This window comes from Polypterus senegalus, chromosome 9 (genome assembly GCF_016835505.1).
Source record: "Polypterus senegalus isolate Bchr_013 chromosome 9, ASM1683550v1, whole genome shotgun sequence".
Lineage (NCBI taxonomy): Eukaryota > Metazoa > Chordata > Cladistia > Polypteriformes > Polypteridae > Polypterus > Polypterus senegalus.
The window spans coordinates 83,700,000-83,725,941 of NC_053162.1; the positions used below are offsets into that span (position 1 = coordinate 83,700,000).

The 25,942-nt window shown below is 36.0% G+C and overlaps 1 protein-coding gene across 4 annotated transcripts in view; it reads right to left on the reverse strand.

The window, feature by feature from the left end:
• wwox (WW domain containing oxidoreductase) overlaps positions 1–25,942 on the reverse strand; it is a 1,268,497-nt gene that overhangs the window by 920,931 nt on the left and 321,624 nt on the right. For all 4 annotated transcript variants that reach the window (XM_039763360.1, XM_039763361.1, XM_039763363.1 and 1 more), the window contains exon 6: positions 14,758–14,846. In XM_039763360.1, coding sequence (XP_039619294.1) covers positions 14,758–14,846 — 89 coding nt within the window. The remainder of the gene's footprint in view (positions 1–14,757; positions 14,847–25,942) is intronic.

The following is a 25,942-nucleotide window of genomic DNA, read 5'->3' on the forward strand; positions in this document are numbered from 1 at the left end:
TTCCTAATTTGAAGATAGTGAAAGAAATGTGTAGCTGGAATGTTAAATCTGGAATGTAATTGTTCATAGGATGCAAAGACGTTGTCTATATAAAGATCTCTAACCAAGTTAATCCCAAATTTTTTCCAGATATTAAAAACTGTTTGCGAAGGTTGAAAGAGGTGGTTCTCTTGCAGAGGTGCCACAGATAAAAGCTTCTCCATCTTAAAATGCTTTCTACATTGGTTGCATATTCTGAGTGAGTGAAGCACAATTGGGTTATTAGTATATTGCCGATAACTTGCATTTATTGGGGTGCAGAGCAGGGAATATAAAGATGTACTGCAGGATTTTAGTTCTATTGGGGACCAGGCCTGTGTATGTTCATCTATTTGTGTCCAGGTTTTTACAGATTGTATGTTTGCTGCCCAGTAATAAAACTGGAAGTTAGGTAGAGCCATGCCATCTTCTGCCTCAGGTCTTTGTAGGGTTGCTCTTTGGATACGTGGATGTTTTGAGTTCCAAATAAATGAAGTTATTGTTGAATCTAATCGCTTAAAAAATATTTATTGATGTATATTGGAATGTTTCGAAATAAAAAAGGAGCTTAGGAAGAATATTCATCTTAACAGTGTTAATTCTTCCAGCTAGTGTGAGATGAAGGGTATTTAAACTGTTCTGCAAAGATAAAATGTAGAGTATCTAATCTAATATTATATGCTTGAGAATTCACTGGAAAGAGTACACTTTTATTCAGATTAATTCTGAGACCAGAGATCTTTTGAAATTCTGTGAGTGCTGTTAAGACTGCAGGCACAGTATTTTGTGGGTCTGAAATATACAGTACCATATCATCTGTATATAGAGAAATTTTCTGTTCAAGTCCTTCTCTGATAATCCCCTTTATCTGATAAGCATTTCGTGAGCTGCCAGTGGTTCAATGGCAATTGCAAATAGCAGTAGTGACAAGGGGCATCCTTGTCTGGTACCACATTCTAGTTTAAAGTAGTCTGAACAAAAATGTTGTTGATACAAATTGAAGCTTCTGGATTGGTATACAGTAGTTTGATCCATGCACAAATGTTTGGGCCAAACCCAAATTTCTCCAATGTAGTAAAAAGGTATTTCCATTCAATTATATCAAATGCTGTTTCTCCATCCAATGATAATAATATTTCTGGGGTGTTTGACTTAGTTGGTGAGTATATTACATTAAACAGGCGTCGAAGATTTGAAGATAAGTGTTGACCCTTGATAAATCCAGTTTTGTCTTGTGATATTACTGAAGGGAGCACTTTCTCCATCTTTCTAGCTATAATTTTTGAGATTTTGGACTCAGTCTTGTGAACAACTCTGTTATTTTCAAAAGCCTTTTGCAGCCAGGGACACCTATTCAAGATGTCTGGTCTATGTTTCTATCACACTAGAGATAGAACTCTCCTCTGTGAGACTGCCTATATTATTTTGGAGATCTTTGATATTAACTTGTTAATTAATTTTGAACATGGCTGTGGACTAAATGCCTAACTTTCCAGTAAGCAATAAACAAGGCATATTATTTCACAACACAACATATTCTCAGACCACCTTAGGCCATTTGCAGGTCTCAGGGTGCCAAGGGTTCCCCAAAAACCAGCTGTTACAGAAATAACTTCATGCCGTTCATGGTAAAGGATTTAAAACATAATTCATCTTCTTGCAGGCCCACAATTTAACAGCCATACTGAATATTAACATTTAACTAATTATTTACAGAGGTCATCAATGTCAATATCAATGTTAGCAGAGTTAGAACACACTGAATTAAGCACAGTTTAAAAAGAGTGTCAAACAGGTATGTTTTCTGGAATTTTATTCTGCCTGAGCTGAGAAGCCTAAAAATAAATTGTTCAGTTTTCTGCAGCTCCACTGCTGTTTTTATTTTTTATTGTATTTCATTAGGAGGGAAAAAGACAAAACATGTTTTCTCATTGTGTTGTAATGTTCTGCACTTGAATTCTATTAAAGTACATCTGTTTGGATGGAACTGTTATTTTATTACTTTTGGCATTAAATGTTTTGTGGGAAAATAAGTCAAGTTGTAAAATGTTCATTTAACTGAATCCTTATTATAATAAAATAGCATAACAGGAAATTATCCAACCAACCCCTATACAAAATTATGGGCCAATTTAGGTTTATGTTAAATTTGGTTGAAGAGAAATCTGAAATTTCAAACCTCCAAGTAAGTAATATTTTTCAGAGCCTGACTTTGGAAGGAGAGTCACTTTTGTCAAGAATAGCCCAGACAGATTTTTAATTAGGCAAATAAGGCTCATTAATGATTCTTTGCCACCAACTGTAAGGTTGGCTGCTGACCAAGGACCATGTCTTGGCATGCAACAGTTAGCCAGAGGGCAGCCTGCGGCTATTTGAGCCTTGGCACTCCCCATGGACCAGTGAAGGCCCATAGATAAGGACAGTGGGACCTTGGGAAGCAAAAAGTTTGGACATACAAGACAAATGAACAGAGACGCTTACAGATAACCCGGGACAGGAAATCCTTCTTTAAAAAGTTTGGCAGCACTAACCCAGCGATGGAAAATGTATAAATGATGTGAAACTACATAAGTCAAATCAAAAAAGAAAAAGGTGAGGAAAATTCAGAGATGAATAGAAAACTTACAGTGTGTCGAGCAGTGTATTTTCAAACTCTTGGTATTGAAAGTAGAGATAAGCAAAACGCTGAGAATTACACAAAAGTACAGTACATTAGTTTTCCTTTTTAAACTGATTTTTGTTATACAGTAAAAGGCTTACAATAAACCTGTCATTGTTAGACATGCATTATTAATTTATTTTTAGTATCTGCATTTCCTTTTGAATGCATTATCATCCTTTATCAGAAATAATTTAAATTTACAATGTTATTTTGGTGATCTAAGAACAGTTTTTTTGATTCTTTCATTGTAGCCACCATTTCAGAAATTCAGATGCTGTACTGTACTAGGCACATGGTGGGGGCTCTATATGACTTCATGAAAGTTATGCTATAAAATTTGCCAGTGCACATTAAACAGAGTCTAAACATTAAGTAATTAAAATAATAAGTTTGGAAGAGACTTGTGCTCAAGCAAATAATCATTTTAAGAAAATATGCTGCTGTGTCAACCATCTTTGTAAAGTAATCATTTAGGTGCAAGATCATCTGTGCTTGAGGAACAACTTCTTACTAAACCATGAATCTGAAACATTATGTCGTTAATTATTAGGTGCAATCCATCCATCCATTATCCAACCCACTATATCCTAACTACAGGGTCACGGGGGTCTGCTGGAGCCAATCCCAGCCAACACAGGGCACAAGGCAGGAAACAAACCTTGGGCATGGTGCCAGCCCACCGCAGGGCACATGCACACACACACACCCACACACCAAGCACATACTAGGGACAATTTAGGATCGCCAATATTAGGTGCAATCCCTCCTAAAAATACTACATAACAGTCACATAAGGGAGTCGACTAGGTTAGGATGTCATGCCAATATGTGGTATGTACCAAACATGAGACTGTAAGAGACAACAGAAATTATTTTAACAAAAATAAAACAAATATTTAAGCCAGATAAGAAGTATTTTACTCACTAGTCTTATAACTGATTAAGACATTTGCATGTAGAAATATGATTTAAACTTTCAATTTAACAGGGCATACAGCAAAAACAAAATAAAATAAAATATATATATATATATCACCCGAAAAATCCAGGACCATCAAGAAATGTGCGAACTGACAACAAAAAGAATCATCTTTGCGCCGAACTGGAATCCCCTGCATAAATCAAAGTCATTCAGACGATCTAAACCACCCTGTATATATATATATGTTACTAGTTGATTTGTGATATTTTCATTTTTACTAGTTTATTAATTTTTATTTCTTGTTGCTTTCATTGTTATGTTCCTCTGTGTTTTTCAGGGGACGCTGTCATATTATTGGTGAAGACCTGGTGTGTTGTTCCAAACCTGAAGGGATCATGACATTGGCACAATTGCACGATCGTGAACCAATAAAATACAAATCAGGCTATTTCTATGAAATACCTCTGATTTTTTAAAACACATTGTTGTTGTAACCTGAAATTCTGGTTAGTGTTTTGGTTTTACCAAAAAAAGATTTTATATATCAGATTCCTGCATTTAATTAAATGTCCATTTGCCTTTCGCTAAAAGAAAGTCCTTAGGTCATCTCTGTCGCACTCAGATAAAAATTCCTCCAGCAGTTCAAACTGAATGTAACAGGAATATTGTCATATAATGACATAAGTATAGTATCAGGATAATATAATATTGTGGTGTCCATGGCAACTCGAATTATTAGTATGCTCTATTGTTTACCACCACTACATGCACAAATGTCAAAGTTGACAGTAACAGTTGGTAGCTGAGCAGCTCTATCTCAAAGCATTTTGCACCAACAGGACTAATAATTGATATCAGGTATGTCATTTGTATTATATTATCTCATGGAATTACGCCTGAGACCAAGTACAAACAACCCTCCAGCTTAGATCAGTGATGACATCCAGCTTTTAATGAATACAGAATTAATTGCCATTTGTACCTTTCAGCTGTGTGTTTTCTTGATATAATACTTCTTTTTATTATTTGGCACCATGCACTCCTCTATGGGTTAAAACTAATACAAAAAGTTATTTCCTATGGCAATATTATTACCACAGTAATAAAAAAAATAATTAAAAGTATCTTTCCAAGATGTCTGAAAATTACTATTTAGCAAGATATTGTACATATCTTCTAATGTACATTTATGCCATATTATGTGAACGGATATTTTGTTGTGGTTGTGAAAGGTTATTTAAAGTATAAGAATCTGCTTCCATCTTTGATAAGGTCCATTAAATGTTTTTTTCCTCAGTCATCCACTGCACATGTTTAGAATTTACATTCTACTCCTCCATCAATAAGGCAATTTCCTAAAAACTCAGGTACTCATATTACATCCTACACTTACCGCCCTTTTCTTCTGCTGAAAAAACACCTCTACAGCTAGAACAACATTTAACAATTGTATGCACATTTTATATACTGTATTTCGAGCCAATAAACAAAAGTGAACAAAGTTTAACATTTAACATTAACACCATGAACATGTGATTGAATTGATAACAAGCATAAGCATGAGCATTATAATAAAACAGCCTTAAAGAGAAAACTGAGAAGCAGCAGTCAAAAACACATCTGTTCAATGGTACTATAAGTGTCATATCATGTGATTATCCTGTGTACTGTAGATGCGAGAGGAAAAAAACTGGGTGCAGCAAGAGAAAAAAAATGATAAACTTGAGTATCTCTTTGAGATCAACTTCTTTTCTATTAAAAATAGTATGAAATAACACTATATAGGTTGGCATTAACCAAGTGTTAGAAGATAAAATCTTACACTTAAAAAAGTTAAATTTAAACAAATTGAAGCATGCCAGTATTTGCCTAATTGATATCTGATGTCCTACCAGCTTGAGCATGACATTAAGTCTATAAAACAAAGTAAATCTAGTTAATTACTTTAAGAGTTCTACACAATCAATCTCACAACCATCATCATCATCATTATCATTATCACCAGAGTAACACCCACTTTCTGGGTTTATTTGCCTCCCAAATCTTTTTCTCTCCCCACTCACCAGTCTTAATAAGTCACCATCCCAGTTTTTGTCTTCCCTAAAATAAAAAATCATAAAAAGGACACTATTTTCAAGCTGTTACTTTGACGTTGGTATTGACATCAATGTTCTATAATTACGTGATTGCTTGTTTGATTTTCTACACTGTGGTGTGCTGGGCTGGTAGCATCATTTCAACAGTGGCCCACAGAAATCAAAAAGCTAGATTAAAAAGCAAGCTCGGTAATGGAGAACAATCTGAACTCCTGGAGGTAGTAGTGAAGGAGAGAATGAACACAAAAACTCAGTACCATTATGAACAGTGCTGCACATCCTCTCTCTGACACATTTATACTGAGTACTCTTAGGCAAAATATTATTTGACAGAAGAGAGTAAAGAAACGCTACTGGGGACTCATCCATATCTATGGCAGTACATCTTTACAATGCCTCACTGTAACTGCTTTCTTCTCATTAGCTAAGTGAAAACTTTTTTCAATTTTTTTTTTGAATTGAGTGTTTTTGAGGGAGGTTGTTGCTGTTATTTTTTGTTATAATATTTACTGAGTTTCTGTAAAAAATATACAGTGCATTTCCCCTTGGGATAAATACAGTATTGCTATCTATCATAAAGAAGAATATTTCCAGTCATGTGGCAGAAGGGGCACTGGTGGAGATATGTTGCTTCTACAAGGAGCTGCTTTGAAAGAGGTAGGGTTAACATGCGCTCATTTTTACAATTAAAACTTATGCAATAGTGCATAATTGACTTTGTAAGAACATAAGGCATTTGACAATGTGAAAAAAAAAGTTAAGCCCATCATACTTATTAGCCAATAGCTACGTAGTGTCAAAATCTATTCACAGTTACCCCTTGAAGTACAATGTATATATACAGTACCTTATTCCACAGTCTCATGATACTTTGTGTGAAGAAGTGCTTCCTTCAATTCTGTCTTATATTCACTCTCTTTAATTTTACCACTCTCTTTGAATATGTGGTTCATGCATATTCTAATGGAATAATTTTATCAACTTATTTAAGAATTTTGAAGTGTTACATTAGCTTCCTGTGTAACTTTCTCTGTTCAAGACAAAAGATGTTTAAATCTTTTACCCTGTCAAGTTGGACATAAAATTTAGACTAAAGGATGTGCTTGGTTACTCTTCTTTGGTTAGCTTTTGTAGCTGCAATGTGTTTTTGTTAAGCCTATGGATCTCAGTGGCTACATGCTTTACTCACAGTTCAGTCTGTATTTAAACACTTATTGCACCTTGCAGTTCTAATAATTTCATAATAAAGCTTTTTGTTTCTTAGCATATGGCATATAACAGGGGTTCTAAATTTAAATCCTGAAGGGGTACAGTATTTGCAGGATTCCACTACAGCTACTTACTTTCACTCATTTAATTAAACTATAAGCTTAATTAGGCCTTATGCTTCCCTATTTCCACATATCAGTTGGAACCATTTGCACTTAATTTCAAAAAAATGAATTCTGATATCACAAATGTTCAAGTAGGACTATATTCGTTTTCTTAAGAATCCCTTGATCACAGACGGATTCCTTAATAACACCGAAAAAGTTCTAGATAATTTAGCAATATATGAAGCGCTGAGGTATTTTGTCACATTAGTCGGTGCTGATCAGAATGTGGTTTTACATTGGAAATTAGGAGTACTGAAAGGTGCAATAGTATTTAAAGAGAAACAGACGCTGCAGTGGGAACACTAAACACACATAGCTTAAATTGAAAGTTAACACACTTTCCTTATGGAAAATACAGGAAGTTATTCTTTAAGCCACCTATTGTGTTCAGAAATAAATAAATGAGAAACACATTAAGAAACAAATATCTGTTAAAATTAAACTGTCAGAAAACTCCTTAGGAACAAAAATAAGCTCCCACAGTGGCACTCCAAGAACTGAGTTTGTGAGTCCTGCTGCCAACATAATTAGAAACTGCTCTGGTGCTGAACTGTCTTTAACTAAGACAGAAAGTGGACAGAAGGCTGGGTGGTTATCAAAAAAATTACAAGGCTAATTGGACACATTCTATACTGTTTTGATAAAAACTAATAAGCTACAAAATGAGTTAGGTCTCTAAAAAGATCATCAAACACAAAAAACGCAAGAAGAAAGTGTGACAATTCAAATAAACCTGCGCAGCAAAATGTAAATAAACTTTGCTATAAATACGGAGCTTAAAATCTTTATGTGTACTAAATTAAACCTCTCTAATAAGCAAAAGCAGTCTTTTATAAGATTGTAGAAAATGAAAGGTTTTGTAAGAGTAAAGAAATGTTTACAGAGCAATTATACTTTCATCCACCATTAAAAATGACCACACGTTTCTGTCAAAAAGCCTCTTCAAAGTCTTTTGAAAAGCCATAGTTTTGAAACGTGCTAATAACCATCCTGCATATACAGGTTAGACGCAGCTGAATAAACAGTGAAAGGCTAAGCAAAGCAAAATGTTACAAATGTTTAACTTCTCCAAATTCTGTGTTCTATTTCCTATTTTAGTTTTCAGGAAAAACTTAATTGAGAAGTTCTAAAAATAGAAAATCTGAAACTCTACCTGTTTTGTTTATAAGGAGTTAAATTAATGTTAAGACTTCAGTGTAGTTGGTGAAGAACCTCTGAACAACTTGATTATCGTTATTGTTCATATTTATATTATACTTCATAAGGAATGTGGGCTCCTAAACATTGGTCTCAATAGTAAAGAACACAGAAATTATAAATACTGTACATCCAAAAATTTGGCATATTCTGTCATTTTATCTGAGAATCGCCTACAAGATCAACTACTTCTGTAGGGAAATGAAAAGTTTAAAACTGCACAATAATTTTCCTAGATGCATACAAATCTAGAATGCATCTGTTCCATTGCAAGTCACCATTACAGTAAGTGCCCATGAAAATGTAGAACAATTCAGAAATAGAGAATAGGTTAAAAAAAAAAAAGTCAAAATTCAAACCATTACTCAATGAACTAAGCACAGCCTGGCACAGCCAGAACATACAAAATGTCCATTCCACCAACAGATTATTTGACAACTAATGTCCCTTTATGCACAATTGGCCATGATGAAGTTACATGTACACCACAAAAGTTCAGGATTCAACATACATTTGACACCTGGCATGAACATGCTATAACTAATATGGTGTGCCACTGATTGCCATTCTCCAAACAAAATAATACCCAACACAGTCATGGATTCAAATAATGGATTTTTAATCCACAAAGCACATTATATAATGAAGCACAGCCAACAATCATACAAAACAATGAAACTTTTTCTTTTCCTTCAGAAAAGGCAGTAGGTTCCTTTTATGCTGGACCTGGAAAGACTTCCAGTAAACCTCCATCATTTGTGGGGAGAGTTTCTGGGTAGTGGGAGAATCAAGGCCGTCCTCCTCCAACAGCATCCCTTTGCAGCATCCAGGGACCCCGACAGGGCTGCACTTCTGGACTTTACTTCCTATGATCCCCTTCAGGTGCCCAAGCTGGAACGCTACCAGTGAACCACTGCCACCTACTGTATGGGGGATGAAACTGCATCTGGCCTTCAGCTTGTGCTTGTCCAAACCCTTGCAACTTCCATCTTGGCAAGAGGTCATGCCGTCATCCAGCTGGGATGCCCGGCTGTCCTCCACGGCATTCACAATGCATAATGAACTTACTGTATGAAATGCCATCATGATGACATAAAAATCTTATAAATCCAAAGGATAACAGAAAAACTCAGGTCAGCAAAAACTAGATACTAAAACATATATACAGTGGAACCTCGGTTTACGAACGTCTCGGTACACGTACAACTCGGTTTACGACCAAAACGTTCGCCAAACTTTTGCCTCGGTTCACAACCACATACTCGGTATACAAACAAGCCAGTTTCCCTTTTGGTTTGTACATGTTCAGTCTCTCCCTGTGCATTTCCTGTACAGCGAGCAAGAGAGAGAGAGCGAGAGAGGGCGACACACTCACACACACACACACACACACACACACACACAGGCAGCACGAGAGAGAGCACGCGCACACACACAGGCAGCGTGAGAGAGAGACGCGCAGACACACAGGCAGCGCGAGTGAGAGACGCGCAGACACACAGGCAGCGTGAGAGAGAGCTGGACGCATTAAGGTAGGAAGGCAGTTAAAGAATGCACTGGGCTTAATTTTGTTTTCACTTCTGTTTCCAGTGTTTCGGTTCGTAGCGTGCATTGTTGCAATGTTATTTTTCTTGGTGGTTTATTAAATTACGGATTTTTTCAAATGTTCATTTTTTTCCCTGTGCTTAAAACTCATTAAAAAAGTGCTTTTAGCCAGCGGTTGTTTGCGCTATAGCGCGAACTATTGCAGTGTTAGTTTTCTCTGTTGTTCAAGGTTTTCTCAGTGTTATTCAATGTTTTTACATTTAGTTTACTATTACACTGTACATTCTATGGTTTAATTAACTATATTTGTGCTTAAAAACTTAAAAAAAATATATATATTTACATACAGTTCATATGATCTGGAACGGATTAATTGTATTTACATACAATCCTATGGGGGAAATTGCTTAGGTTCAAACAAAAAATCCTAATACTTTAGTGGCCTTTACTAAGCTATTCATGGTTCCATAATGTTCACGTCAGTGATCTTTCAGCTTAACACACGTCAAAGTTTATGTTACATTCATTAAATGGATAGAAAGTAGATATTTCATTGTTACTATAGTGGAATATAAGTGAAATTTTTTTAGCACTTAACTATGATCACAATGTCTAACTCAATGTTTAGAAGGCAGCATTAACAGTGTCAAAAAATCTAGATATTCTTGCAAATATCAACATATCTACAGACACTGAAAGCCATTATAATACTAAAATTCTTAGCTGTTATTATGCAATGCAAATACAGTCCATCTTTCTGGGGAAATTTCTTGCTGCACAGTAACTGACAAAATCTTTCAATAAATGTTTATTGAGGAGACAGGACAAAAGTAGGGTTATTTAGTTCAGAAAAGCAATGTCCAACTACAATGAAAGAGGACCGTTTTATTGGTTTTACATTTAGAATGAGAGAAACGTCCAGCAATAGGTCATACTCCTCATTTGTACGACATTTTACAACTTCAGTCAAGTATGGACTTCCCTCAATAGGAAGTAATGTTCCTGGCAAATATAGTTTCCATTCTAATGGCAAATTGCACACATCTGTAAATGGCCTATATTATAAAGGAATTTTCACACTAGTTTTTTAAGTAGTGTTTCTGTATATCCTGGGATCGTATACGGTATATAAACCCCTGGACAGAAGTTCTGACTCATTCTCAAAACAAACCAATTTTTACACAGACTGCCTATAAAATTATTCAACCCTTTGAAAGTTTGCATATTTTATTGTTATACAACATTGAGTCACAATGGATTTCATTTTACTTTTTTTTACATTGATCAATAGAAAAAGATTCTTATGTCAAATGAACACAGAAGTCTATAAAGTGATCTAAATTAATTGTAAATATAAAACACTGTTGACCAGTGTCAGAATAGCTGAATTAAATCCATTGTTATGAATTTAAAAATTTAAAAGGGATGAATTTTGTTTACAGACACTGCAACCAGAAGACAATCATTAAACAGGGTGTCAGGCGATTGCAGGGCTCACTTACTACACGTGCCTACATGTCAAAGGAGCTGGCTACATAGATATCTTGTTTGAGCCACGTATGCATCCTGGAAAAGGGTTCTTCAAAATAAAAATTACTCTCAAGCTGAAGGCAAATTCTGCTTTTGTAAATGACATCACAGCTGATAGTGATGTGGTCAGTAAGAGTGCTGACAAGTTTTGACATAAAATGTCATAGTTTATGTTTTGTGGTTTATATCCTTTGAGGTGGTCTGCTTCCTTTTTTGTTGTAGTAATTTATGATTTGAGTATCTGTGTGATGTTTCCTTCTAGCTGTTTAGAGTTTTGTGGAGTTGTTATAAGTGCAATACACAATTTGTATTTATTTTTTTGGGTGAAATATATGGATGTGTGTTTAAGTACTTGGATTACTTGTACCCCAATCACCAGACACAACCTCTACACACAAATCCTGGTTTTAAATAAAAGGTTTAATTAGAAATAATTATCTTTACAAAGGCAGATGTCTTTATTGTACTGGCACAAGCACAATACAAAACCCAATTTCTATCTTCTTTTCCTTTCCTTCACTCTTCCCAGGTGAGCTTTGTCTGTCTTCCATCCGACTCCAATTTGCCTCGTTGAGATAACGTGACTTTTATTATCTTAGACACAGGAGTACTTCCAGTGCTACGGCGTTGCTTGTTGGAAGCACTTCCAGTTTGAGCAGAAGTTTCCAAAAACATGACAGACAAATCCCTACAACATCCTTTTGTGGCACCCCTGGAACCCAACAAGGATGCCTCATAGGACTACAGTTCATAGCATGCCTTGAGGGTGTCCATACTGGCACCTCTGCCCAGGGATGCTGCCACCTAACGTGTCAGGGTGCATGTAGCCCAGCCAGGTTGTCTCCCCCATCCTTCCATCTCACTCTCTGAAACCTCAAACTCTGAAAAGATGCCACCGTGCCCACTTCTGCACTGGCATCTTCTTCCACCTTCCTGACTAAGGCAGGGAACACTCTGCCGCTGTTTCTGTCCATTTGCCACCTGGGCCTTCTGGCCAGGTAAGGGAAAGGAGTTCATCCTAGCAAGGTGGTCAGTCCCTACATGCCATGCATTACAATGCATACTGTACATCGGAGGAGTCAAACTTAGATCCTGGAGAGCCTCAGTGGCTGCTAGTATTCGTTCCAGCCATTTTCTCAATTAGTAATCAATTACTGCCACTAATGTAAATTACATCGTTTGCCTTAAATTTAATTGCCTTGCTTTTTTAGATTTAGAGCTCTTTTTTCTTTTTCTTAGACAAACAGCAAAATTATAAATAATTATAAAGTAAGCCAACAGATATCCAGCTAAATTCACCCCATTTGGGTCTTTTTGCCCATCATATTTAACTTAATAAAAATGGAAAAAAGTAGAGGCCATCTAACAAATGTTGACCTGTTTCAGTCCATAAAAGCATTTGGAAGATTCTCTTGGAAAAAAGAAAATCAACAGTTTTATAGTGTGGCAGAATAAGAGTATTAACAAGCTGCTGAATTAACAGCAGAAATTTGTTTCAAATTAAGAAATTACCTGGAGTGAAAATGGTGCCCCTCCAGCAAATGAATTCAAGTTAGGTAGTTAATGAAAATAGAAGTAAAAGAATAAAATGTTCTTAAATCTTAGAAAAGCATGGCAATTAAAATTAAGGCAAAAGAAATATTATGTGTTCCATTAGCAGTGGTATTTGGCTGCTAATTGGGAAAGCGGCTGAAATGAAAGCCTTTCCCCATTGTGCCCTCCAGGACCCAAGCTTGACTGCCATGGTCTAAACCATTGTAAATCTCTCAAATAAGCACATGTTCATTCTGGAAGAGTATGTTTGTCCTCTTAGGAAACCACAAGGATTTATCTGGCAGAATGTAGGCTGCTACAAATGACTCAAGCTTATTCCAGTATTTCAAGCTGCTTAGCATATTTCAGGTGTAAGCTTCACCTAAGTATAAAGACAAATAATCCTGTGTAAGAATAAAAAAAATGTCCAGGGTTTTAGATGATTTAGACAAAAACAAGAAGCATTGTGAAAACATTTTCCAAGTGATACCTGTCAAGAACATGTTAGTATCTTGGCATTATTAAATATATCAAATTTAATTCAAACTATTTGGATTGATACTTAAGTAAGCGGCATTACATTACTGGAATAGAATCTACATTATCTGAAGTAATAACTTTTATTAATTCCATCCCTTATCCAACCCGCTATATCCTAACTACGGGGGTCTGCTGGAGCCAATCCCAGCCAACACAGGGTGCAAGGCAGGAAACAAACCCTGGGCAGGGCGCCAGCCCACCACAACTTTTATTAATTGCAGAACACTAAAAGAATTTGACTGATCTCAGTTGTCTGGAAGCCTCTGATGAACCTTGCCAATTACAACAGTGGTTTGTTCTTTCTGTGTACTTGACTCTAATGACATTTTTTAATGATACAGCATTTTTAAAAGTGTTATTCGTTCTCTTTATTTTAACACATAACTAGATAAGCGATTTTACATTTTACACTGTCACCGCTTTGTCTAGTCATAAGGTACATTTTAGTTATAAAGGCATAATCATAATACAAATAGCATAAATGAAATATTTTGAATTATAAATAAAATTTTAAAAAATGAAGCATATATACAATTTTATAAACATTTTTATGTCATATTAATTCTGATGTCCATATTTAATTTTCCTGTTATTCTGCGGTTCTATATGTAACACTTATACCACTGATTCTGTTCCCATTGTTGCACAGATCTTTTTTCTTATTAAAAAAATCACTCATACTGTATAACTTTAGAAGGCAGCCTGTGTGAATGACATCTTTTCTTGTCTCTCTGAAGTATAACTTTATCAGGGCCAGGGAGTAATTGGTTTAACTAGAAGACTGTGAAGGACTTATTACTCTCCAGAAATCAGTTTGCTATAATTATTTTGTTGACTGGGTCAGTTGCTTATTGACTTCTGAGAGAGGGAAATAACATACCAACATGACTGTTATTATTTGAAAGGTTGGCCCAGCGCCCTCTTTCTAATTTAATAGTTCGCCAATGTAGGTACACACATGGGGAAGGGGATTTTGGTCATGTCAAAGACCTCTCTGGACGATGTCAAAGAAATAAATGGAATTTTAAACAGGTTGGTTTCAGTATTTACTGTGTTAAGGTAAACTATTTTTGGTGGTTTAAAAGAAAAGAAATGTATATGATATGCCATTAAAAGATGCTTAAAGAGAGTATTGTAAGGAAAATTTGATCTACATAAATGTAATGCATAAATACTACACAAAAATACAAAGTGAAATGAAAAATAACCCAGGATATTAAAACTGTATTCACCACAATGTTATATTTTGCAAGTATTTAATAATAATATTTTTTTTTTTTATCACATTGGGTTATTAGTATTGTAGTAATGAAGCACTTTTAAAACACTGCTACTTACAGATTCTTTGACTTAAATGCCTGAGCAAATTCTTGCACACTGCGTAGAGAAGCTAAATCAAGGGTCATGGCTTCCACCTTGGCTTTGGGCTGTAGAAGACAAAGAACAATTGGTATCAGTACGCCTGCTGGCAGTCAGTCATGCTGCATACATGTTCTCAAAACGATCTTAATTTTAAGTAATGTATAATATTATTCACCATAAGTAAAGGCAAACTAAACTTCATCAGGGGCTCTTGATAAAAACAACGTATGCATATTCAGAAGCATGCAATGCATACACCAAAGCAGGAGACAAAAATGAAAAATTACTGTTTTTCCACAAAGACATCTTGAAAACTTTAATTGCTTAACCTCAACAACAGCAAGAAACACTGGTGGAAGCACCAATGTATCTCAGAAGCAGGAATGTGGCCTACTCCCAGTTCATCTATTACCATACCCACTAAATCCATTTTGAGCTCAGAAAAACTACACCCTATCCCATCAGGGGTGCAAGGTTAGGACTTGTGGAACACAAGTCTATCAGAGGGTCAGGTTTCATATCTAGTCTCCTGAGACAGAAGATGGCACAATGCAAAAAACAACCAACTTTTTATCAAATTTGCAGGGTCTGTATAAGCTTTTCAAGAAAAATCAGGCATAAAGCATGGAAATATTCCTGGAGAGTATACATGCACATAATCACACTAACTCAGTCAGAGGCAATTTAGTGTTGCCAATTAATGCACATATCGGGGATATGGAAGGAAAACATCAGTACCTGATGAAAATCCCACATAAAGGTAAAGAAAAGGTGCAGAAATTGTTGATCCTGGGACTCTGAAGCGCTGAGGTAGCAGTACTAAGTACTGTGCCGCCATCTTCTTTTGTTACACATATAGGGATATATTGATAGTTGTGCATAGGTAGGTATGCATAGCCTTGCATACCAATAATGTAGCACCCAAAGATCCAAAGCAGGCCCACTTCTGCTGATGAAAACAAAGCAGAAGTGGTTGGCAAGATTTGGAACCACAAACAATGGACACTAGAGTACTGCCTAGTTAGAAGAATCTGGCTCCTCCTGCTGATTAACCTTAATGGGAACAACAGAAACCTCAAGAGTCATTTCAACAGAGATGTGAAAAACTATTTTCATTAAAGCAAAGAAGATATTTTGCAACAGGTTTCATTAGAAAACTATAAATAAGTTAAACCCAGTTTTATTCAAGGTAATGTTTTAATTTCTACATCTTATTTCTGAACAGATGACCATGCATAAAAAGGCAAGTAATGGCACCATGCAGCATATACGCACTCAGTTGACAGTTATTTGTTAAGCTCCATCCAGCTATGAATCATTTGAAACAGTATAAAAAAATTGCTTTTCCTGTAATTTTCAATAAGCTAAATTTTTACTCTATTTGTAGGAGAGAAGAAAGTCATTTTCAGCAAAGTACAAGTAGTGTGGCAAAATGCAGTTTGATTACCGTGCATGATGCAAAATATTTACACATTATAGATTATTTCTTGTTTAAAAGGAGTAAGAATGAAAAAGTGCCTTGTGCTGTAAGACCACCTGCCATATTTCTGACTATTATCTTTCTCAGGGAGATTTTCAATAAGCAAGCTGAAAGAGGAAGAAATGTAAAAAGCATCCTCTGCCATAACATTTATAATGGCATATAAAACAGCTAAAATAAATTATGGATGACTAAAGCAAAATCTATATGATAAGGGCCTTTTAGCATTTCAGTCTTACATTTAAGCATAGTTGACTCATGCGCTCTTATAAATTCTTTAAATATACTTTAGGAATAATACCTCTTACACAAGAGCACATTCACCTCTGAGCCTGGGGAGCAGATTCAGTCTTTGGCACAAGCAAAATGTAGCTACTGGACATACTAAATCAATAAAAATATATGTATATTTTAAACATATCCTCGGTTAAAGGCTATGGTACAGGCTTTAAAACATCATTACTTATAGATTTACACTGCTTTGACTTCAACAAAGCTGTGTACTTCATGAAAAAGTGCTGTGTTGCTCAAAATACTGAGATCACAGAAGAATTTTGAGGCCTTTAGATCAACATGTTTTGCATGGCTCCAATTTTGTCCTTCTTTATGTAATAAACCAAGTGTTCACTTTGTTTGGTGCATCTTACCCATTCGCCTAAATGATTGATCAGTCAGTGATGGCATCATAAAAACAAGCAACACTAATTAAAAACAAGTAGGCAGGTACCAATGAATTCAGTGTGTCTGCGTTTCAGAGGGAGAGTGGCAAGACAAACGATTTAAGTGGCTCTAAAACCTGCCAGTTAGCAGTGCCAGCAGCTTGATGTGTTTAAGTAACATCAACCCTTTAAGGTTTTTGAAGAACAGTGTTACATGTGCATCATAAATAATTTACCAACATATCTGCAGATAGCCAATAGAATCCATGCAGTCAGAAACAGAACATAGCTAAAAAGGGTGGACAGAGGATGACATATCAAATGCAGGCTAATAGGCAACAGTAAGTAAATTAACTGCTGACTAAAACTGTCATGACATAAGAGGTTTATCTACATGAACAACCTTGCATACCAATAGTGTGACAGCCAAAGATCTAAAGCCGGTCCACTTCTGTTGATGAAAACAAAAGCAAATGTGATTGCTGAGATGTTGAACCACAAACAATGGACACAATTGGGACTGCATAGTCTGATAAATCTGGTTCCTGTTGATTAATCTTAGTGACAACAATAAATACCTGAAACAGTCAATTCTAAAAGTTAACAACAATACAGGCTTTGTGGTGTTACGTTTAGGTGGGGTGTATTTTTGTCATATAAGTTTGTAATCAGTTACAGCGTTACATGACACCTAAATTTTCTTGACTTCAACACAGACACCTATAAATGGTCAGCTATAGAAAGACAATGCTGCATGCCGGATGTGATGGGTTCAACCAAAGAACATGAACAAAGTTTCACTTTAATACAATTTCTTGCTCAGTCACCAGATATCCAGCTAATCAAGTGTTTTTGTGATGAGAGGAGATACTGACATCTTTTTACAGCTCTCTGATGGCCAACGAGATTTTCTGTGCTGTGGTGTGTTGGACTGGTAACATCACTTTAAGAGAGGCCCACCGAATCAACAAGCTAATTAAAAGGGCAAGCTCAGTTATAGGAAACACTCCAGGCCCCCTAAAGGACCTATTGAAGGAGAGAATTAAAACAAAATTGAGTGTCATTATGAACAATGCTGCACATCGTGTTTCTGACACACTAACTCTGAGGACTTTCAGTCAAGAAATTAGCTGGAGCAGAAATTCAATATCAGGGCAACTGTGCAACCAAGGGACAGTATCCCTGTACCACACTTATAATATTCATTTTGAGTCAATGCCTTAAACAAATTCTTTTGTTTAGAGGGCCAAACTAAGCAGGGTCCATACATTCAGTATCCATTTCTACACCTGTCTAATATAATTCTGCTGTGTTGGGGTGAGACAACACTGGTCTTAAAGCTAAAACTATCTCAAGATAGGATGCTGGCCTGTCACAGTGCACGTTAATGATTACCTCAATACTCGCCCTTAAAACTTACAGCCAAAATTTGAGCAAACAAAAACATTGTTGAAATCTGGAAGAAAAATTAAAACAAAAAAAGAAAACACCACTTAGAACATTAGAACACTCTAGACGAGAACAGGCCATTCAGCCCAACAAAGCTCGCCAGTCCAATCCACTTATTTCCTCCAAGAAAATATCAAGTCGAGTTTTCAAAGTCCCTAATGTCTTACTGTCTACCACACTACTTGGTAGCTTATTCCAAGTATCTATTGTCCTTTGTGTAAAGAAAAACTTCCTAATGTTTGTGCGAAATTTACCCTTAACAAGTTTCCAACTGTTTCCCGTGTTCTTGATGAACTCATTTTAAAATACAAGTCTCGATCCACTGTATTAATTCCCTTCATAATTTTAAACACTTCAATCATGTCACCTCTTAATCTTCTTTTGCTTAAACTGTAAAGGCTCAGCTCTTTTAATCTTTCCTCTTAATTCAACCCCTGTAGACCTGGAATCAGCCTAGTCGCTCTTCTCTGAACCTTTTCTAGTGCTGCTATGTCGTTTTTGTAGCCTGGAGACCAAAACTGCACACAGTACTCAAGATGAGGCCTCACCAGTGCATCATAAAGGTTGAGCATAACCTCCTTGGACTTGTACTCCACAGATCGTGCTATATAACCTAATATTCTGTTAGCCTTCTTAATGGCTTCTGAACACTGTCGGGAAGTTGATAGCTTAGAGTCCACTATGACTCCTAAATCCTTCTCATTAGGTGTACTGTCGATTTTCCGATCACACATTGTGTATTCAAATCTAATATTTTTACTTCCTATGTGTAATACTTTACATTTACTGACATTAAATTTCATCTGCCACAAATCTGCCCAAGCCTGTATGCTATCCAAGTCCTTCTGTAATGATATAATGGATTCCAAATTATCTGCTAATCGACCTTTTCTTGGTATCATCTGCAAACTTAATCAGCTTGTTACTTCTATTCCTATCTAAATCATTTATATATATTACAAATTGCTGCGGCCCTAGCACTGACCCCTGTGGAACACCACTCTTAACATCGGCCAGTTCTGATGAGGTTCCTCGCACCATCACCCTCTGCTTCCTGTGTTTCAGCCAATTCTGTACCCATCTAAAAACATCACCCTGAACTCCCACTTCTTTTAACTTGATGCCTAACCCCTCATGTGGCACCTGATCAAATGCTTTCTGAAAGTCCAGATAAATAATATCATAAGCTCTACTTTGATCGTATCCTTTTGTTGCCTCCTCATAGAATTCCAGCAAGTTAGTAAAACACAACCTCCCTCTTCTGAAGCCATGCTGACTGTTCAGAATAACTCCTGTCCTTGCCATGTGTTGCTCAATCTTATTCTTAATAATTCCTTCCATTAATTTTCCTGTGATGCATGTTAAGCTTACTGGCCTATAGTTGCTTGGATCTGCCCTGTCACCCTTTTTATATAATGGGATGATATTTGCCATTTTCCATGTTGCATAGGGAGTACATGTAAAATTCATATAAACAACCAGGTAAGTAAACTTACATATTTCTTACTGTCATTACAAAATAATCTATAACAAAATATACATTTCTGGAAAGTTTGAGTATAAAAAGTATGGTTGTTTATTTACAGTACATATAACAACATTATTCTTGGACCTGTCGTGACATACTTTGTCATGGCATATTCTACACACAGGGCTTTATAAATCAAAGACTGATTGACAAAACTTTATTTCAGCAGTAAATATTAAAATTCCCTGAAAAGTTGCACGTTTCCTTGCTGTTCAAGGTACTGACAGGGAACCAAAACCAAGCATTAAAAATAATAATAATAAAGCATTAGATTTCATCGTTCCTTTGAGTTTCATCTGATTCTATGGTACACCTGTCATAAAATAAAATGGTTTGATCTAATAAGTCTAATCCGTCCAAATTAACTCTCACCTTCAGGGTTTCTTTAAGCCACAACATTATTATCTGACAAAATCAAGTTTCTTGCCAGCCTAGGGCTTTTAAAACATGTTCTTTTTCCATCTGAATTGTATCCCGGTGTGCTAATGCTTTGAGCTCATATAACTATTAGTGTAAAGTAATGGTTTTATATATTCTTTTGCTTGTACTTTAAGCCCTGTAGGCCATTAAACCAATGGGATATTCAAAAGAATCTTCAGAGTGTTCCTTTCTTCAGACTTAAATCAGACCTTAAGTTACAACTGTCAGCAGACGATCACAGTATTTAACTACCCGACAAAAATCAGCACTGTGTTTACACTTCTTTCATTTACCTTTTTAAGTAAATGGGTACTTAAAGTAACCATTCGAGAAAATGGGAAATTACCCAATACATCATGAAACATCACAAATCTCATTAATGTTGAATGTCAGCTTGAGCATGTCCTAACGAAACTGACACAATATGAAAAAGAGCATACTCACACCTTTCAAATGTATTAGTATGTACTACTTTTGCAAAAAAGTACTTTTTCAGGAAAAAAAATAAACAACCATTTTCTTTTATCTGTTTATCTAGTCTTGAATATTCTTTCGTCAAATACATAGAGGAAGGTCTATCTTCCACAGCAGAAATAGATGAGTGAAATATCCTTCACTAAATGGCTAAAGCAGTAAGTATTAAACTCTTCATTTCCATTCACCACTAATTACTGAATGCACAATATTGAAAGGACGTCTATTGTGCTTAAGTTAAGGAACTGCCCAAAAAGATTGTTGGCTTGCTATACTTCTGGCAGTCAGATGATCATATGACATAGGCGTACCAACTTTTGTATACCGATCTAATAAGAGTAAAAAGGACACACATTCTCAAAAAGAAGACAAAGGGTGACATATGAAGTCAACAAGAAAAGACAAACAATTCAATACAAGGAACATGACCATAAAACTGAAATGAAGGTCAAGAACACAACAAGATACTTGAGAGTGTAAACATCACTGCCAGCAGCTTACTAAATATAACATGTAATTCACCACCATGTTCACCAACATGTTGAAGGGATTGTAGACAACTGCTCAAAAGCTACAGGCTCCAAGGTGCTGCAAACAAAAACTACAGCAAGTGACAAACTGAACATGGATGGTGCTTCCAAGGCCACAGGAATACATCTATTTCAGAACAAGTATAGGGGAAAAGTGTCACAAGGAGAAAATCAAACTTCATCTTATGACCATATTTCAGAAAGGGGAGTGAAAATGAGTGTCTAATTAATTGACCAGCATATCAAACAACAGGGTATATGAAACTGACTGCAAAAGGGCGGCTACACTACTGTTACACAATTGTGGGCTTATTAGAAAATAATTGCACAATTAACCAGAAAATTAAAAAGAACAAAATATTAAAAAGTAAAAAAAAAAAGAATTCTTATGCATCTAAATTCACAGTTAGTTCAGTAGAGATTTAGCATAACCGGATTGTAACTTCTGGATAGATACAATAAAACACAAACTACAATGTTACAGCTTGCTTAATTAACACAGGAAAAAGTAGATTGGGATGAAAACATGCAGCCAAATTTGTCCTCTGGGTCTGAAACTGAGAACCACTGCTCTACACAGTCCTAGAAACTACAATATATTATAGTCTTCAACCTTATAAGCTGCACAAAGATCAGAGTGCATTCACTAAGTCTTTAAACATACTTGAATTTGTGGTCTGTTGTAATACATGTAAGTAATGGAGATTCTGTATAAGACACTTTTAAACCTTTGAGACTTTTTGGCTGATTGATCACAATTACAACTGTGTGCCCTCCATCCAGCTCAAAACTTGCTTATTTTAGTGCAGAGTCATGGGATTGCAGTTTCTCCTAAAGGCACTGGGTGCATGGCAAGAACAAACCCTCTGCATGTTCATGCACACACTATCACTCACTCATATGGAGCTAGTTTAGAGTTAAATGCTGACAGCTTAAGGATGTGCAAGTTTTGTCTATAAACATCATTCTGCCAAGTACATAATATCCATGAAAGTATGAATGTTTGCATTAAAATGGATATATGTAACGGTGTGATGATTACTACAGTTGTGAAATTTCCCTCTCATAGATTTGTGAAGCCCGGATAATGTGTTAATATAACCTCATATGATGAAATCTAGTAGCTTTAGACTTAGAATTTCTGGCAATTAGCTTCATGTAGTGTGTCAAATGTTTGTACACCATTGGTTTGCTGGCACCACAATAGTATCAGTAATATCAACTAAAGTATTGGAATAAAGTCTTTCCTCTGCATTTTCACAAAAACATAATGGCATCTTTGCTTTACATTTATCACACAAGCCCATTTGAGGATCACCTTGCCGGCTCTGATCAAGTATGCAGTACCACCACAGGGCGAAAGGGGGAGTTGTCACTAACTGTCTTGACTCTTCCCTCCACAGCACAGAGAAGATGCCACAGGAACCTGGCTGACCACACCTCCATTGTTTCCTCAAATCCTGCCCCTCCCAGTCGGGAACATATAAAAAGAGCTCATCCCTTGAAGGTGGCCTATCAATAAGACCTGGACTTGCAGCAGGACAGAGACAGCACTTAGATGATTCTAAAGTATAATTGGTGTTATTTATTTCATAGCAACCCTTAGAAAAGAGGTATTAAATAGGGTGGCCTGTTTTGCACCCCAACAATTTTTGGAACTTTGCCGTTTGCCTTGATCACCACACATTTAAATACATTTTATACTAATAATTGTTACATTTACCAAGCATTTTTTCTTTAGAGAAGCCCTCTGTATATGAAGTTTGTACATTCTCTAAGTGTCAGTAGTCCAGGGTTGCTTACTGTTGTACTCCTGACGATAACTGATTATGATCTGGGCACAGCACCCCTGTGTGGATTAGACAAGTATCAAATGGGCAGTTCTGTAGGTATCACAAACACTCTGAGAAACCAGGTTATTACATGAAATGTTAACTGATGTACATTCCAGTCTCATGAAAATGGTATCGGTTTATAACACAAGATTAAGTAAATAAAAATGAAAAAAAAACTCAGTCCTATCTTAAAAGCATTATTTATAAAATCAAAGAAAACACTAAACAGTTAACTCATATTGTAAACAGTTCACATTCTGGCTGGTAGATGTCCTACAATGAAACAGACACTGCTGACACAAACCATTTGTAAAAAGCCAGTCAAAATCTGCAGATCATAAAAAAATAAATCTGACGGAACACTGAAAGAGCAATTTACCCAGACGAAAAAATTACCTTCTCTAGATGAACTCATTTCATGGATGAAACATTTAAATATATGAAAATTTCAGCACTTTGGAAAAAAGCTTTGAGTAGTATTCAGAGACTTTTTTTTTTTTAATCAGGTTTGCATAAAGAAGGCAACAACAGTACTTTAGGACACAGCATCTCAAAGGTGTTCTATAAGTAACGGAATTGTTATTAATGACTGTTAATTTTTAATTTGGTTTGTATATATATATATATATATATATATATATATATATATATATATATATATATATATATATATATATATATATATATATATATATATACACACATACACACACACACACATACATATAGTCACATACGTGCACATGGGGGATGGTTTACAGGCTCAAATATAAGTGTTTCTCAGCCAAGCCAGGAGCTGGCGCTGTCCTCTGATGCTTTCTTCTTTATTCCTCTACAGACCATCAGAAGAACCCACCTCCTAATGACATAATTTCCACCTCCCAAGACATTGCAGCCTAATCACATCATTTCCAGTTTCAGTCCCACAAGGTCCTTCCACTTCCTGTCTTTTGATGATAAATTCACCATGTTAAACTAACATGTTTAGATTGGTTGTAAACTCAAGTCTGTAAAGGTCTTCACTATTGTGCATACCTTTGGGGAAAACTTCCCAAACCTTTATGATTACTTTTTATTCTTCTTACAATACTAGGGGGTTTGCTCCCTACTCGCTCCGCTTGCCCACCCACGCTAAGGAGATGGGGACAAATCAGCTGCTGCTGCAGAGCTGTGTGTTCTGCATGTCGCATTGCATGTTGATCATTTAAAAGCCTATACAGAAGCTGCTGCTGCTGTGCTGCATGATCTGGATGTAGCACTGCATGACAATCATTTAAAAGCCTGTACAGCAGCTGTCCTTTAAGCCAGCAGCTGCTGCCGCCGTGCTGTGTGATCTGCAGGTCACGTTGCGCGTCGATCATTTAAAAGCTTGTACAGCAGCTATCCTTTTGTCTCACTTCCTTGTCTCGTGGGACGTTAAAGTGTCTCAGAGAAATTGTTTTTAAGTAGGGCGTGACGTGCAAGTAGTTGGAACTTTAAAGTGTCTCTCCGAGATGATCAAGTCTCAACCCAAGATTTTTTTATATACTAGATAGATATATGTAAAATGATCACCCAGCATTGAAAATGACTGTCTAACAGTACAGGCCCTATAGAATGCACTTTCTATATGATTCCATGCATGTTTTCTGTATGTATGATGATTTCTTCTCATTTTGGAAAGAAGCACTTGATAGGTTAATTGTGATTTGTATTGTTTGGCCTGGTGTCAATGAAGATGTTGGTTGATCTGATATCGCTGACCTTTTTTTGCTGTTCCGGGAACAGAATTAAAATCCATCATTCACCTTCATCCAATCAGTTTTAATGTTAGCTTTTGAAATCATAAAGCTTAGGAGACTATATGCATGAATGCACAAGACTTCATATCCTCTAATTATATTCTGAACTTATCAATTTAAATGATCATTTTTTTGTCCAAGTTCAGAGGATTTTGCACTGGTTTTAGAGAATGATACTTTCCTTGTTTATGCCTTTTGGTGCAGTTCTAACATGATGATATCAAAAGTGATTGGTAGTAGGTGCACCCAGGAAAACCACTAATGTTAAATGAACACTTTAAGTGCATCTCCAGTTCACCTTAGAATGAGAAAGTCCTCCAATGGACTGACCTTTACATTAGGTTCATACCCTGTGCATCATGCTACTGGATAAACTACTGCTCCTCACAACCCTTTTCCAAAATAAGCGGATTCAGAACATGGATGGGTGACCTATAAATGATCAAAAATCAAACTTGTATTTGATATCATTATTAAAACAAGGGTTAAAATATCAGCACAACATGTTATGATCTTCACAATATAAGAAATATTTATTGAAATATAGACAAAGCATATTTTAGTCCTGTATACACTGGCCTATAATCATCTTAATTGTCTAACATTCATGCTCAGTGAGTGAAAAGTAAAGAAAGACTTATATTACATTAATTTTTTTCATGGTTAAGGAGATCACAGTAAACTGCATACTGTAAACTGCAGGTGTAATAATAGGTTAAGGTACTTAAGATTGACCACAGTGCTCCTATTTGTGGAATGTTTAATGGTCTGCTCTTGATTACATTTTCTGATTCCACCAAGGCTATTGTCCCTCATGGAACATCAGCAAGTGGATTAGTCTTCATTACAGAAGCCACTGCCAAACATACATTGAGTCACTTGAGATTTTGTCCTATGACATAATAAGCAAGTAGTCCATTTTACAGGGCAGTGCATAGACAGACAGTAGCAGAAACTGTAGACAGATAAAGCTAGTTGGAGGTCTCCACACAAGTTTTCTTGAAT